This window comes from Corvus moneduloides, chromosome 1, assembly GCF_009650955.1.
Source record: "Corvus moneduloides isolate bCorMon1 chromosome 1, bCorMon1.pri, whole genome shotgun sequence".
NCBI classification, from domain to species: domain Eukaryota; kingdom Metazoa; phylum Chordata; class Aves; order Passeriformes; family Corvidae; genus Corvus; species Corvus moneduloides.
This window is the reverse complement of record NC_045476.1, coordinates 60,838,924-60,854,784: the sequence shown is the minus strand read 5'-3', so window position 1 is coordinate 60,854,784 and position 15,861 is coordinate 60,838,924. Positions and strand designations below refer to the sequence as shown.

The 15,861-nt window shown below is 38.1% G+C and overlaps 1 protein-coding gene across 7 annotated transcripts in view; it reads left to right on the top strand.

The window, feature by feature from the left end:
- Positions 1 to 15,861, top strand: part of PPP1R9A (protein phosphatase 1 regulatory subunit 9A) — a 137,359-nt gene that overhangs the window by 63,345 nt on the left and 58,153 nt on the right. For all 7 annotated transcript variants that reach the window (XM_032111750.1, XM_032111777.1, XM_032111767.1 and 4 more), the window contains exons 3-4: positions 10,731 to 10,863; positions 11,357 to 11,477. In XM_032111750.1, coding sequence (XP_031967641.1) covers positions 10,731 to 10,863; positions 11,357 to 11,477 — 254 coding nt within the window. The remainder of the gene's footprint in view (positions 1 to 10,730; positions 10,864 to 11,356; positions 11,478 to 15,861) is intronic.

Below are 15,861 nucleotides of genomic sequence, written 5' to 3'. Positions count from 1 at the left end.
ATTGTTTTTTTAAAGGGTAAAAAGCAGCCAGGCGTTACATATACTTTGTACCAGTTGTCTGTCCTGCGGTTTTCCAGTGAATGTTAATGTTATCATTTATATTTTCCTTGACATAGTACTAGCTTTTTGTTAGTAATATTAAAGAAGGATTTGCAAGGGCTGTTTTCAATTGTTTTCTGTTTTTCCTTAAGTTTGATCTACAGAGGATTGATTAAGAATGATAGTCATGCCCAGGAAAAGAAGCCTTTTGGTATCGATGGGTATTCTTGAAACCATAAATATAAAATACTATTTTAGAAGATGTGCTTCTAAAACACTTGGGTGTGTACACTTTTTTTTACTTAGGGATTCATAAAAATAGCTAAGGTTGTATGTGTGGAAATACATTCCAGCAAAGTTTTGTAAAATTAGTTTGCTTGTCTTCCTCTAGTTGTTCATTCACAGCTCTTATTTTAGGCAAGTCACAGTCTTGCCAGTTTCCCTAGACAGTGAACACTAGCTGACTTAAAAATATTTAAATGTCAGGATTTTATAGAGATATTGGGAATGTTCTCTTCATTCCTTATATTAGAATTGGGTACCCATTAAAATCGTACTAAGCTAACTGAAAGGCTTACTGTATTGTCTTTATAGCCTGTCATACACAGATTACACCCATTTTAATCTGTTATCTGGAGTATGTCCAGCTTCTGCTAAATGGTGTCTGTTTTACTTTGAAAAGAAATGTGCAGCTGTTTGTAGCAAAAATACAGTTACTGTGCGTGACAGCGATACCAGCTGTGTGCTGCACACTTCAGCTGCTGGAGAACTGAACTCAGAGGTGCCCCTGCTCTGTTTTCTGCATTGACACAACATATAGAGAGGTTCTTCTGTAGCTTTTGTACTTCTGTGTCATTGCACAGGATAAGCAGCACTTTCCCTCCTCTGCCTGAGCAAATCTGGACCGAAGGTTACCCCCCACATTTTAGTTTCCCTCACAAAGGTGAAATGTTTGTCTCGAGCTTCACTTTTCTGTCTGAAGCAGGTCAAGAAGTTGAATCTGGAAAACAGAAAGCTCAGAGGACTCATGTCAGCTCTAAGGGTCTGGGAGTTTGCCAGCTTCCACAGCCGTCTCCGCTGCTGGCATGTAGCAGGAACAGTGTTGAGCTCACATTTAATGCACTGTCTGTCTTTGTATCCAAAACCAGAGGTCTACAGACATGGTGTCCTTTCTGCCACTCTGCCCAAGTGCAGTTTGCAGGGACTATTAAGGGCATGCGCAGAGAGATGTTTGGTCAATCCCAGAACAGTAAAGCAAGGTGTTCCTGCGGGGAAAAAATAGACCAAAACTCTTTTAAAAAACCCTAATCCCAAAATGCACATGCATTTAAGTGCATCCTCCCAATTTCCCACAGCACTGGGTGCTACACTTTGCATTTGGTTCTCCAGAATTTCAAATCCATCACAGATTTGTGTATAGAAAACGTCTGTTAAAAATTTTGAATTTATGCAGTAAATTTGGGCACAAAGAGTAGAACTGTGTAAAGTCTTCAGGTGAGCAAAACTCATTGTAATTTCTCTGCTCATTTAATTTTTCCACACTACGCAGGGTAGAGTGAAAACCAGCTGTAATAGAGAGTCCCCTTGGGGTTGATGAAGTTAATTTTGTTATTGTTATCAAGGGGGTACTATCTTTGTGACTGATGTCATAGCAAATGTTGAAATTGAAAAATGTCCAAAAATACTGTTGAATTGAGTCACTTTAAATGTCTTTATCTTGAATTCCCACTTCGTGGCATTATTACGGTAGTTTCATCCCAAGCTAGCATTATTCATTAATACCGGCTTATCCCTGTGATCTGTCTTTCTCTTTGTCTATTTGTTTCGATATACTCTGTGTGCACATATGTAACCTTCTGTTTCTTGCTGCATTAATACCATATTTTAAATTGCACTTAGAGCGGGTGTGTTTGAACCAGTTATGCTGGGAACGCCTGTTTTTGGCTTGTGTTAGAGTCTGTTACCCCATGTACCATATTAGGAAGCATTAGGAAGGCTGAATTCCTCTGGAAATACAGACTGTCTCATTTTTGAAGCATTGGTGTGATTAACTGTAATACAATACACTTGGTATGAATGCTTGATGGATAAACATTCTTTTGCTTACTCTAGGCAGTTTTACATCTTACTAGGATGCAATTCATTGTACTAAACAGTGCGAATGTGAAACTATCATTAGAAAAAATGCAGTCAGCCAAAATGAATTCTGCCTGCAGGTGCAATTAAGGAATTGGTAAGTCTACAATATGAAGTAATTGAGCAGTGGTCTGGCACTGAGAATGTGGCATTGCACTTTCCATTTGAAAGATGTTTACAAAATACAGCAAACCTTTTGCTGTATTACAGAAGCTTTTCTGTTAATCCTCTTACACTCTGCCTGTTTGTCCATTTTTATATACAAGCAATGGCATTAACAGGCTGCATGGCTGCAACACTCCTACCAAATTAAGGCAACACCCCACTAATGGGTCTCTTTTATATCACTGCATGGTGATGTTAATGTGAATGTAGCAATAGGCTACTAAAGGCTTTAGATTCTGGAGGATCATAAACATTTTTGTTACTGTAGAAGAATACCTGCTTGTACTAGAAACTAAATAGATACCCTCTGTAATGTGTCCCATCTAAAAGTGTGGAAATATGTTTATCCTGTAAAGAAGACTATTTGAAGGGCTGTCTAATGTTGAATGCCATACTTAGCTATTCTTCAACTCATAAGCTGTGTACTTAGGCAATGAATAATATATGTGCAAAGAAGAGTTTATTACATCTCCTGAGTTTTTCTTAATAGAATATAATATAATTTCCCACACTCATCTTAATACTGTAAGCACTATGTTTAGTAATCTCAGCTCAGCTAAAGAATTCATTAAGTAAGAACTTCTCATTTAAAAAAATCCAAGCTCCCTTAATTTGAGATTTTTCTAAGAACTCAGTTATTAAGAAAAGTGAGGTGGGACAGCTTTTGAGATTCAGAAGGGTTCCTGCTGTGGTCTGGTGTGGAAGTACATTTGCTTTTTATGCCTTGGTCTGAGGCGTGTCTTCTGGTTTCTGTCACTGGAGATGCTTCTCCCTTGCCCTTGCAGCCTTTGTTGTGTCTGCAGGAGTATTAGTAAGATGGGCAATTAGTACCAAATGCCACAGCTCCTAGGAATAAGACAAGGTATGTCAGAGAGTCATAAAAAACCTTTGGTCAAGTTGCAATTCTGCACCCTTAAAAAGCCCAATAGGATTTGTATTGGTGATGTATGGAGAATTGGATGATTGGAGAAAATCAGACACCTAGGCATACTGTTTCCACCTGACTCTTTTCTTACACCTCTGCTTTCTTTTCTGCTTTAAGTGGAGAGATAGATAGCAATGTGTGCTATTTATAGTACATTTAAAAGAATTTTTTATAGATAAATGTATGTAAGATAATTGTATTGATTTCTGTTCAGTTTATAAAATACTGCTATTTCACAATAAAACTCAGGTTGGATGAATTATCTCTATATTGTTTACTCAGCAAATACTCTAAATTAATGCCTGTGATTACTTTTTTGTGTCCTTCTTTTCCTTTGAATTATTTTCTTAACAATTGTAGCGTCTGTAAATGAATAAAAGGAATTGCTTGTGAAATCTTTTTGTAGAGTAATTTTTAGTGAATATGCAGGTTACACAATTTATTCCTGCTGAGATTTATTTTAAATAGAATGTTTTATGCATAGTCAATATTTTGTTTCAAGTGTTTGCCTGTGAGAACATTTGTGGCATTTTTACTCTGCATTTAGAGCTCTTGACTTTTAGGCTGAGGGAGAGTGAGATTGCTGGGAGAAGAAACACTGATTTGTTGATTCATGGTGACTTTGCTACTGTATGGCAGTCTGTACTAATTGGTACCAGAAGCAGCATTTACTCTTGGCTAATTCATGTGTCACACTTAAAGGCAGAAGAAAAATAGCACCATCAGTTAGGATGTAGATTGGCAGCAGTGCAAGGATCTGGAAGAAATACTGCAGCAGATTCAGGAAGAAATGTCTAGGGATGGAGAGTGGAACTTTGCTTTGTGCTCTCCTATCTGTTTAAATTTGTTTGGACACCAGAGTCCAGATTTGAGCCTGTACTGTATTATAATTAGTTTGTCAAACTCAGCTCACTTCAAACATTCTCCTTTGCATGCTTATTTCAAGGCTCAAAGATACAATGAATTCTTGAGCATGCTAGTTTGTTACCTTGGCAATAGAAGGAATTGCCAAAAGAGTGATAAGACGTATCTGCTGTCATATTGGAAATTCATATTCTTGTTAAATATTCTTGTTCATATTTTTATATTTTTTTTTGCATAGCATGGCTGTTGGAGTGCTCTTGTTGCAACTGCTTCTTTGTTCTGCTGGACAGAGACACTATCAAGGTGTAGGCAAATGTTTTTCCTTTTCCCTGAAGCAGGAAGAGTCAGCTAAAGACATTCAGGTTTGCAGGTCAGAACTGCACTGCTGTAAATAGTAAGGTGTTAAATTGCTGTACCTGCATCTCTGATCTCTCCAGGATCAGTGAAAGTCTGGCAGGAGGGACTTTCTGAGGAACCCTGAGCTTTATGGGAATGCAGGATGGTGGAGCTTGTCTTTTGGCTCTTTTCCCTGCAATTGTCAAGCTACTGTACTGAAAAACACAAAGCTTTTTTTCTTCATGGTTTTTATTCTCTCTATCTGAATAGTAGATAACTGATCAAAAGTAGACAGTAGCAGTTGCAAAGTGCATTTAAGTCAGTAATGTACAGTAATGCAAAGTAGAGTTTAAAAAAAAAGGCAAGGTCAGGCAAAGGGATGACATACATGAAGTGTACCTGTGAAGTACACAACACTTAAAAAGTCTCCTTGGGATTCTTACATGATCAGCAGGACTCAGGGAAGCTACCTCACTAGTCATTTGTACCTCCCATTACACTGTTGCATCCAAGCTGCTGCATTAGAAAAACCAACCCACTATCAGAGGTTTAGACCTAGGTCTGCAAAACTCATCAAAGAGAATTCAGTGAAAATTGTTTAGCCTGTACTATTAATATAAAACAGGACAGTATTGCAATTTCCCATTTTTATTAATGCTTATGACAAAAAAAAATTCAGAAGAAAGGAAAAACCTCATGGAATTGTAACTCGTTACCATATTTTAAAAAAAGCAGGAATATTCAGATAAGTCTGTTCGTATATCTTTGTCAACTCCAGGTTTCAGTGCATCTTGCTGCTTTACTCACTTACTGAAACACACAGCTACCCTAATAGATGTACAAGTTGCAAATTCCATGTGAGCTGTGGTTTTACTCTTCAGTAACAGGGGTTACTTTTACTTGATAATTACTCTGACCTGTTTTAACTAATAATAACAGCATGTAGTTTTCATGTGGGGCACACATCTCATTTACAGCAACAGTGATTTTGTATTTTTCTGCTACGTAGACAAGTAACAATGTAAATTGTAATAAAACTAGTACATCAGCAATAAAACAGGTACACACAGAATAAATAATAAATGGATATAAAGAATAATTTTCACTGATTCGAGGAAACTACTTAATGAAAACAGGCGTTTTAAAGATTTTGCACAGAAAGTGAGCCAAGTAGCAGGAACAGGGGAGATGATCCATGTATAGTACCACCTAGGCAATTTTGGTTCCATGTTTTGGCCCAAAACTGCAGTATATAAAAGTTCAGTGAAAGAAGCCTATCAGAGGAATCTGTAACTACTTACACCATGAAGCAAATGCACTCTCATGTCACAGGCCTAATGAATGCACGTGGTTAGCCCATGCATTTTAATGCTTGTGTCCCACCAGGAAATGCCACTTGGCATGGTTTGGGTTTAGGAGGACATGCTGTAGCGCACAGAGATGTATGGATCCAAACTGAGATGTGTTGGCACTGCTGCAGGATGGTGACACTGTGGTTTTCTACCAGAAATGGTCTTCATGATGTTCCCACAGGTGGAAAACTTGATAACTTGTGCCAATTCAACAAGAGTACATAGAGATAATATTTTCCAGTTCACCTCAACAAATTGAACAGTTTGTGTGTCGTTGAAGCTGCTCCTGGATTGTCATATATCTGAAGAGGTCTCTGTGGAGTGGAGAAGTCTTGGGCCCAGATACTTTTAGATTTTAGAAGCATGAATCAGCTGTGCAGGTCTCTTTGTCAGAGTTTCAGGACACTTAAACCAGATATTTCTCCTATAGAGCTTTCTGACGGGAAACCCTGGGCATGGATTGGACGTTCAGTTTCTTTCAATATTGCTGATGTCTAATTCCCATCTGTGTTTCATTCCTGCAATTGCTTCTTGGGAAGATTTGTCTCCTGGATGCTTCTGTGCTGAAGCATTAGTGACGGCTGATGCCCACGCAGGCTTTAGGGGAGCATGAAGCCAGGAAAACTGGAGGAAGCCTCCTCACTGACTCACTGCCTTTGACTGACAAAGCAACCACTTCACAGAGAAAAAACTCTTTAAAAAAATAGTTACCCATTTCAGATATTGCCAGAGCTTCCTCTCTTCCCTGGAGCTATGCTGTAAAAAGATTTTAAAGCAGAAGGTAGTGATCAAATTGTGATTTCTTTTCCTCATTTATCTTCTTCAGCAGAGCCAGAGAGGTTATCCTCAGTGCTTCATAATAGATACTCTAAATCTGTTCCCTTTCGGTTTGAGTCTCTTCCCCCTTGTCCCCCATGTCACTACATGCTCTTGTAAATTGTCTCTCTCCATCTTTCTCATAGGCTACCTTCGGGTGTTGGAGCCCACAGTTAGGTCACCCCTAAGCTTTCCCTTTTGCAGGCTGAGCTACCCCAATTCTCTCAGCCTTACATCAGATAAGACAATTTTTATGTTGCACAGTTTATTGTATGCAACGCTAATATTGTGGTTTATATGGCACCAAGCTGGTTAGCCCATGGGAAGGATAACCCATGTGATTCTTTAGAGTTATCTCCATTCTGACTTGCTTAAAAAAATAAAAAACCCCATATCACTATCTACTGGTTACTGTTAGCTAAATTCTATAAATTATTGGTAGTTAAGAGCTATGGAAAAATGCCCTAAACTTATGCAACTTTGCCTTTTTTCAAGAATAATCAGTTTTCATCCTTCTGATCTTACTCCTAAAGGTGAAGTACTAAAGCAAAAATGTAGGGTTTTTTCTGCATTAGTCAGCAACATATTTTTATAGTTGGTGACATGTCTTCTCTAGCTTGTGCTTTACCAAAGAGAAGCAAATGGTCGTGTGTGCGTATGTATGATTTCCCTGGGGATGCCACCCAGGGTGCCTAACAGTTATACCCTCTTCTTTGGTATTACACTTTGTTACTGTATTGGTGCCAGGTGAATCACTGATGACCCCTTTTTCTGTCACTTTAGAGAACACAGAAGTACATTCTGTTAACAGCAGTTCTTCAGGGTTTCTTTCAACATGTCACCGCTGTTGACTTTTTGTTTCCATAAGTGCTGTTGTAAATCCTAGAAAATGTCACAAGTGGATTCTATGGAAACTTACTTTTTTCTAAATACTTGTAGTGGTAAAATCAGAGGTTAAGATATTATACTGTATTTTCATGTGAAAGAGCTTGCTTTAAGTAATGGCTTATGATGTGACTATTGGGGATGGTCGTGTACAGGGCCCAGAGTTAGACTCGGTGATCCTTGTGGGTCCCTTCCAACTCAGCATATTCTGTGATTGTGACTTTACTGTACTGGGTACTTGGCCAGAGTGGCAGTACAACCAGATCTGTCAAATGACAGGGAATGGGAGAATTCCCATGAGTCTGAAATCCCACGCACACTCCGGGAAGCACAACAGCAACAGACGTGGTGAAATAGTCCTACTTAAATCACGTTAACCATACTTTGAGGAAGAAGTTATAAATGTTTGTCTTATTTTTAGCGCAGTAAAATCTTGAGTGACAGTTCTCATGACTGTACTGAGCAAGCAGTTCATTACTCTGGTGGATAGACTGTTTCACAAAGATAGAAAATTTCCAAGCACAAATTTACTGTTCTTCAGTTTAACACCCAGAGATTCATTTAACAGAATCAGTCAACCATGAAATGTGATTGTACTAAATGAGATAAACGACATACAAGAATATCCTTCTTCTTCTTCCCCTAGTCAGGGGGAGACAACTGCCTTGTTGAAGGAAGCGGCAAAATTATATGACCAGTGTACAAAAGACAGTGAATTGATGCCAGGTAGGGAACATAGAGATTTATACAATCAGTGATCTACAGTCTCAGAGTGAATGCTTAGGTGAGGTACTAGGTAAGAGTGGTGTGATGTATTTGGAGACATAATGATAACTTTTCATTACCAACAGTATCTTTAGTTCCCTTTTAGTGGGATCATCAAAATATTCCAAAACAGTGAGTACAAGCCAGAAGCTATCTCTTCTGTCAAGTCTGATTCAAGAAAGATCATCCTAAACCTGAATTCAGTATATGATTTGATGCTTTCAAAGAAGCATATCCTGAAGCATATCCAGTTGTTTTGCAACAAATCTAAAACTGCTTCCACAATAATCTCATGCCAGTCATTGAACACAAGGAAAAGAATGGTGCCAATTAACATGATGAAAAGAAATCCAGAAATAAATATACTCATTTTGTGACATAATTTTCCGCTATACCTCTCTCTCAGCTGTTCTTTGTCTCCAGCAAGTAGTATCTCCCTTTACCATGATGCAATTCATCTCCGCTCACATTTGGGGTGTGGGTCTCTCTGATGATGTTAATAAATGAGATGATTCAAGCTAAATTCACAGCTGTTGTTTTTAACCTGTAGTTGCTTGCATGACTGCTGCATTTCAAAGCTAAAGGTTTGCAGTCAAACCTTAGCTCACTAATGTTTTAGTTGGGTCTCAGTCTGTTGATGGAGCCTTATTTTGGTTGATGGCAGCATGAAGGAGGTTGGGCTTGAACATGGAACCCTTAGTGAGCAGAGCCGGTGAAAACTGCTGCCTTTGACAGCAAACCAGAGAGAAAGGAAGCTGCCAGGGAGGTTGTACCACTTTTTCACTGCTGTTTCATGGCTCTTCCAGCTGGTTTTGTCTTTTTTTTGGTAAGCCTAGAAATGGTGGCCTCAAATTGCATCTCTCCTTATTACTTATTTCTGCATCAGTGTTTTTTCTCCAATCTTAGAGGTACCACAGCAGCATAAAAAGTTCAGCGGCATTGGACAGCATTTAGTTTGTGTCTTATTTTACTTAGGCTTTGCATGTATTTATGTAGGCTTTCTAGGAGCGTAATATAGTTAAAGCAGCCTTTTTCTTGCATCATAATGACTAAAAATCAATGTGAGATAGGTTTGTGAATTCTTGTAAAACCTTTATCATCTCAGTCTTCTTGGAAGAAGAAATTAATTGTTTCACATTGATGTGAAATACAGGAGTTAAAATTCCCACTGAGTGACTGCTGTCTTTTCTGTTTAAACCACTACTTTGTATAAAGCTGAGAGGGCTTTTTGGTAGCTTTGTGGTAGCCATAACATAGTTAATAAACTTACAATAGTATTTAGAAGTATTTTTGTATTTCAACTTTAATATGTTTACTATTTAAAAGAAATGAACAGCTTTTCAGGCAGGTGAAACCTCAGGTGGCAATGACCCAGCTGCTGTGTGTGCTCCCTCCAGGGACATCGTGACAGAGCCTTCAAGCAGGGCTGTAAAAGAGCAGGCTTCTGAAGACCTTCAGAATATTTGTATAGCTACGTAGCAGGGTGCAGTGTTTTATGTTTTAAGAGGAACAGTGATAAAGGAAAACATGGCTACGCAATGGTGTCTTCTGTAGGTTGTCTGTAAAAGAGGAAAAGGAAATATGGAAAATTGTTTTCCTTTATTTGAAGTGATGAATATGATATATCCATGGGACTGAAGCTCAGTAAAATTGTTACCACTAATGATAACACATATTCTTTCCTTACTGCCAAGTGCAGGCAGTTAAATGAATCAGGTTGGCAAACTCTGATCTCTAAAATATGAAAATATGCTTTTCCTGACTAATGTTTCTGAGGGTCTGAATAATCACTGATTAAAGGCCATGCTGAAATTATGATAGTAAGTAGCATAAATAATATAATCAGATTAATGCAGTCACTGTTAAATTACTGCTTTAGAGATGAAATAAACCTGTAAACCTGGTTAGTTAAAAAAAAAATACCCATGGCTGTATATATTGCAGTTCTAAAAAAGTTAATACATAATATGGATCATAATCTCTAATGATATCCGTAGGTGATGTAGATTAGTAATCTTCTGGTCTAGCTTTGGATGAATGCAAACCGGAACTTCGTAAGGCCTAAAGACTAATACACAAACACTATACAGATTATAATTTCAGTGTATTTGACTCTGTTAATGTTTGTTAATAGTGCATTTTTAATGAGTTAAGTATTTTTAATATTTTTATGCATAGACCAACACATACATTAAAGGTCACCTTTTGAACTTATAATCAAAAACGATAAAAACTTACACTCAGTTGACTTTTGCAACCATAGTTGTGCTTCCTTGAATGAAAAAGCACAAATTAAAAAACCTGTAGTTTAGATGAGCAGGAGAAATTTGTCTTTTAAAAGCCTTTTCAAACTTTGCAACATCACAGGACTAAAGCAGTACGTAATTTAATGATTTGGAAGTCTTTTTGGAGTAGGTAGCTGAATGATTTGTGATCTATTTCCACAGGTTTTCAATACATATTCTAATGAAGACTATGACAGGAGAAATGATGAAGTTGACCCAGTGGCTGCATCAGCTGAATATGAACTTGAGAAGCGTGTGGAAAAGCTGGAGCTCTTCCCAGTTGAACTAGAAAAAGGTATGGTGTCTGTCTGCCATTTCCACTTCCTGGGACACTGACCTACAAGTTCGAGGAAGTCTACACATGCCTAGAGAGCCTATCTTGAATTTCCATGAATCTGTTGTGGTCACCTTGGCTTTTTGGATTTCAGGAATTGTTCAATGAGGAATTAAAGAAGCAGCCCAGAGACAGGCAGTTTTTACCTTCTTAAGAGAATTGTTTTGTGACACTCCATTAACATGACTTCACACAGTGTTTGTTGTGATATATTCATTCTTCACTGGAGGAGTAAAAATCTTGACTGTTGTTCTAAGCTCCTCATAAGGCTGCAGATGGTATTTTTTGTGTGTAATTAAAATGGCAGTCAAATAGGTTTTTTAAACTGAAGCAAAATAATATTAGCGTTACTGACACAGAAAGCCAAGAGGAACCAAAGTATAAATGTTTACCTATCAAATAACTGTACAGATCAAATGTAATAAGTTTCTGCTTTCTCTTGCCTTTTTCACAGATGAAGATGGACTTGGCATAAGCATTATTGGAATGGGAGTTGGAGCCGATGCAGGCCTTGAAAAACTGGGAATATTTGTCAAAACAGTAACAGAGGGTGGGACAGCAGAAAGAGATGGCAGGTAAACTAGACTTTGTATTTGGAAATTTTCTCAGCAATAGTTACTATAAATTATGATTTTCATAGGAAATAGTTGTTTGCTTAATGTATGTCATGGTAATCCAAGCTGTAAAGTTTGGAGATTCCATTGGTAAGATCCAAGTACCTGATGTGGTTATGAGAAGACACTAAATTGGTACCATGAGTTTACACTGCTTAAGAAGAACAAATTTGCCAAAGATATGTGTTTGTGACTGCTGAGAACCCAGATGCTTTAGCCTGAGCAAAGCGGGTGATTCCAAACTCTGTGTCACTTTTGAAGGCAGTTTAGATTCTAAAGGTGTTGAGTTCCCACCTGTTCTATTGATTTCAAGCTAGCTTTGGATAGGCAATACTTAAGAAAAAGAATTCTGTTCAACATTTGATTATTTGACCTCTCTACATTTGATGTCCTTACGAAGAGATCTTGATGGGCTGGACTGATGGGCTGAGGACAACTGCATGAGGTTCTGTAAGGCAACGTGCCGGGTCCTGCACTTGGGTCACAACAACCCCAGGCGGCGCTACAGGCTGGGGGAGGAACAGCTTGAGAGCTGCTCAGCGGAAAAGGACTTGGGGTGCTGGTTGACAAGCAGCTGGATATCAGCCAGTGTGTGCCCAGGCAGCCAGGAAAGCCAAAGGCATCCTGGCCTGTACCAGCACTAGTGTGTCCAGCAGGACCAGGGCAGTGATTGTCCCCCTGTACTCGGCACTGGTGAGGCCACACCTCAAGTGCTGTGTCCAGTTCTGGGCCTTTCACTACAAGAAAGACAATGGGGTGCTGAAGTGTGTCCAGAGAAGGGAAACAAAGCTAGTGAAGAGTCTGGAGCACAAGTCTTACAAGGTGTGGCTGAGGGAGCTGGGGGTGTTTAACCTGGAGAAGAGGAGGCTGAGGGGAGATCTTATCACTCTCAACAACCACCTGAAAGGAAGTTGTAGCTGGGTGGGGGTCGGTCTCTTCTGACATGTCTCAAGTGAAAGGATGAGAGGAAATGGCCTTAGATTGTGTCAGGTGAGGTTCAGATTAAATATTAGAACTTTTTTTCACTGAAAGAGTGAAAGATATGGGAATTAAGTTGCCCAGAAAGGTGGTGGAGTCACTGTCTCTGGAAGTGTTGAAGAGGCATCTGGATGTGGCACTTGGGATGTGGTTTAGGAGTCATTGAGCTGCAATGTTGACGGCTGAACTGGATGATGTTGAAGATCTTTTCCAACCTTGATGATTCTGTGATTAGGGAAATAATTAGTCTACCTGAATGTTTGAACTTTTACTAAATACACTCCCTTCAAGTTTACTAACACAGACTGTTACTCTATATTTCTTACTTTGGATAGTCTTCTGTTCCAGAGTTCAGTTTTCACACCTACAGCACTGAAAGTACATTAATTAATTGAAGTAGGAAGCTCTTCATACCATAAATCTTGCCCACTAAAGAAGTGGATTGGTGTGTGTAGTCTTGTAAAATGCTCCTATAAAACCTGCTTGCTTCTAGAATTGCTTATTTGGTATGTGCAGGCTAAATAACTCCTTTTGAACATAAAATATTTCCTATCATATGGGGCACAGTTATCTGTGTATTATACAACACCTGCCAATCTGTGTATTGTACAATACCTGCCACAACCAAGCCAACCTCTTCTCATTAGGAGATAGAAAAATACTTTACTATGTAATCATTTAATAATGAAAAGTATTCTTAAATATCTTCCAACCCATACAATTTGTCGTTCTGTCCTAGTGCATAACTATGTAAATTTTCATGCCAATAAAATATTACTTCTCCGATATGTAAGCAATTAAATCAACTTATATGCATCCTCATTTTCTGATTTTAACCATTAATGCGTTATTGCGTTAGAAACAATATGAAAATATTGTTTATAAATAAGAGTAGGAAAAAACTCTTAAGATGTTGATGCTATCTTCTAAAAAATATATTGCAGTAACATGTTCCTTGTTGATGAACACCTCTAACTTTTCAACGAGGCAAAAAGTTGTTCTGCTGTGGAAACCCCCCAAAAATTTAAACAGAAGACTCTAGAAGGCAGGGGGTCACAAAGTTTAGTAACATTGCTACTGAAGTGTATTGTCTTCTAGATTGGGCTTGGAGGTATCTTTACAGATCTTGGCAATAAGATATCAAGTTGAAAGCCAAGTACTGATTTATCATAGGCTTAAAAATTATGAAGGCAAATGAAGAAGCTGACACCTCAAGATGTCATGACTTTATCCATTACTTTGAATTTAAGTGAGTGTTTTTCTGAAGGGTATGCTTGACCTCAGCCAGAAGGCATTAAGCTCACGACTGGTATTATTTGTGAATTCTCTGGTTGAAAATCCGTCACTCACTGCTGCTCTGTTATGATCTGTAATTTCTTTTCCTCTCATTATTCACATGTTTGAGTGGGCTACAGAAGTTAATGTTCCATCACAAGTCTCTTCTTTCATTTCCCTAGATGGCATCTGAAAGGAGCTTGTCAGCTGAGAAAAAATAATATCATTCTTTGACCATTCTAATATTTGTGTTGGTTTTCAACTGGCAGAATGTTCAGTCAGCTGAGAAATAGGACTCTGATTTTCTCTTTGAGAGCCTGACTGATCATTCACTTGGGAAAGGGATATATAATCCTCTCAGTCAGGACCAGATAGTTCTGCACAATAAAGTGCATCAACTGTAAAGGGTCCTGTTAACTTCATCTTTATGAAAAGCCTAGTTAATCATTAATACTGATAGCAAAGCAAAGTCTCCTTCCAGAAAATAAAACTATTTCAACAGTTGCATCAGATATTCTGAATAATTGCATAGCAATCTTCAACCAGGTTCTTCTGAAGCTACAATTTAAAACCTTACAGTATCTGTAGGATAGCTTCTATATTTTATTGAAAGACCCATGAAATTATGATATAAAGTACTTGTTTCCCATTGAAATACAAAATCTGTACAAAGGGGCTTCTCAGTGATTTAACACCACTGGCTTGATTCATGTTGCTGCAGACAAGCAGGTAGCATTTAGTTGTCATATTTAAAGGTTTTGTGTGCCAGTACTTAACCAATGAGGGTGCTTCAAGATGGATCCAAAGGCAAGCATGTTGATAAGTATTAGGAGAGGTTATTAATAGTGTGAAAAATATGAAATCAGCCATTAGACTGAATATGAAAAATAAAATCTTTTCCTGGATCAATCAATCCATAGCTGCTTCTTTCAAATTATTGTGGTGATGAGTCATTCACTTTTTAAAGTACTTTGATAACATTGGGAGCAGCAGTTTTGAAACATTACATAGTTCTTAACTTGAACTCTAGAAGTTTTCTCTGCACGAATTAAATTTTTCAGTTCATCATACTGAAAAACCATATGAAACCATATGAAACCATACGTTGGTTTGCTTCTGTAGTTGCTACTTCACTGTAATCTGCAGGCAGAGTTTGAAGTCCTGAGCATTAGAAAATAATTATCAGAAGAATTACCAATTTTATTAATTATAAAAGCAGTAAAATGTCTATAATTCAGGCTTTGGCAACCTGAGCCTAATTTTTCATTTGTGTTTGAAACGAGATTTCAGAGATAGAGGAGGCCTGGAGCTCCTGTTGGAGTGGGCTCTAACGGGAAGGCTGCTCTTTGTATGTTGATATGCATGTATATTTATATATAATTAAAATATATGTGTATATAGAAATAAAGGAGTTTTGGAGAACACTGGCTATAAAAATAGTAGTTGGAAGTTAATTTAGGAGCTATACAACCAAGAAATAAGGAGATACAAAATAGGCCTGAAGGACAAATAGAATTAGACTGAATCAATATAGAGCCACTTACGAAATGGCAGGCAACAGTTCTCTAAGATGATGTTTCATCACCTGAAATACTGTACCTGTGTATCTGAACACTGAACACTGCTAGTCCACTGCATAGTGAGGTACAGTGTTGTAGCTAAGTTGTCATCTCAAAGGAATCTGTTCTTCCACCATTTTCAGCCAAGAGGGTGACAGTTTCCCACTCAGTGGGCACCAACTTCTTAAAAGTTCTTTTCTGGGTACTCCTGTGGCCATCTAACTGCACTCTGTGTTTGCTAAAGTTAAAAAAAAATCAAAATTAAATATTAATGTGATTGCTGTATTTCTTAAATATTTCAGTGAAAACTGAAGTAAAATTCTGAGGTTAAAATGCCTGGTATGATTTTCAATGTAGTTTATAGGCTTCCTTTTTCAAGGGAGATCCTGCCTAGAACACGGTGGCATTCTGTGGTGTGAGGCTGCCAAAGAGTAAATACTGTATTTCTTACTCATCACTGGAATCCAAAGAACAGAAGATACTGCTTGAACACATGTAACACTGCAAAGCATTTCCTCAGACTTGGCAGAGAA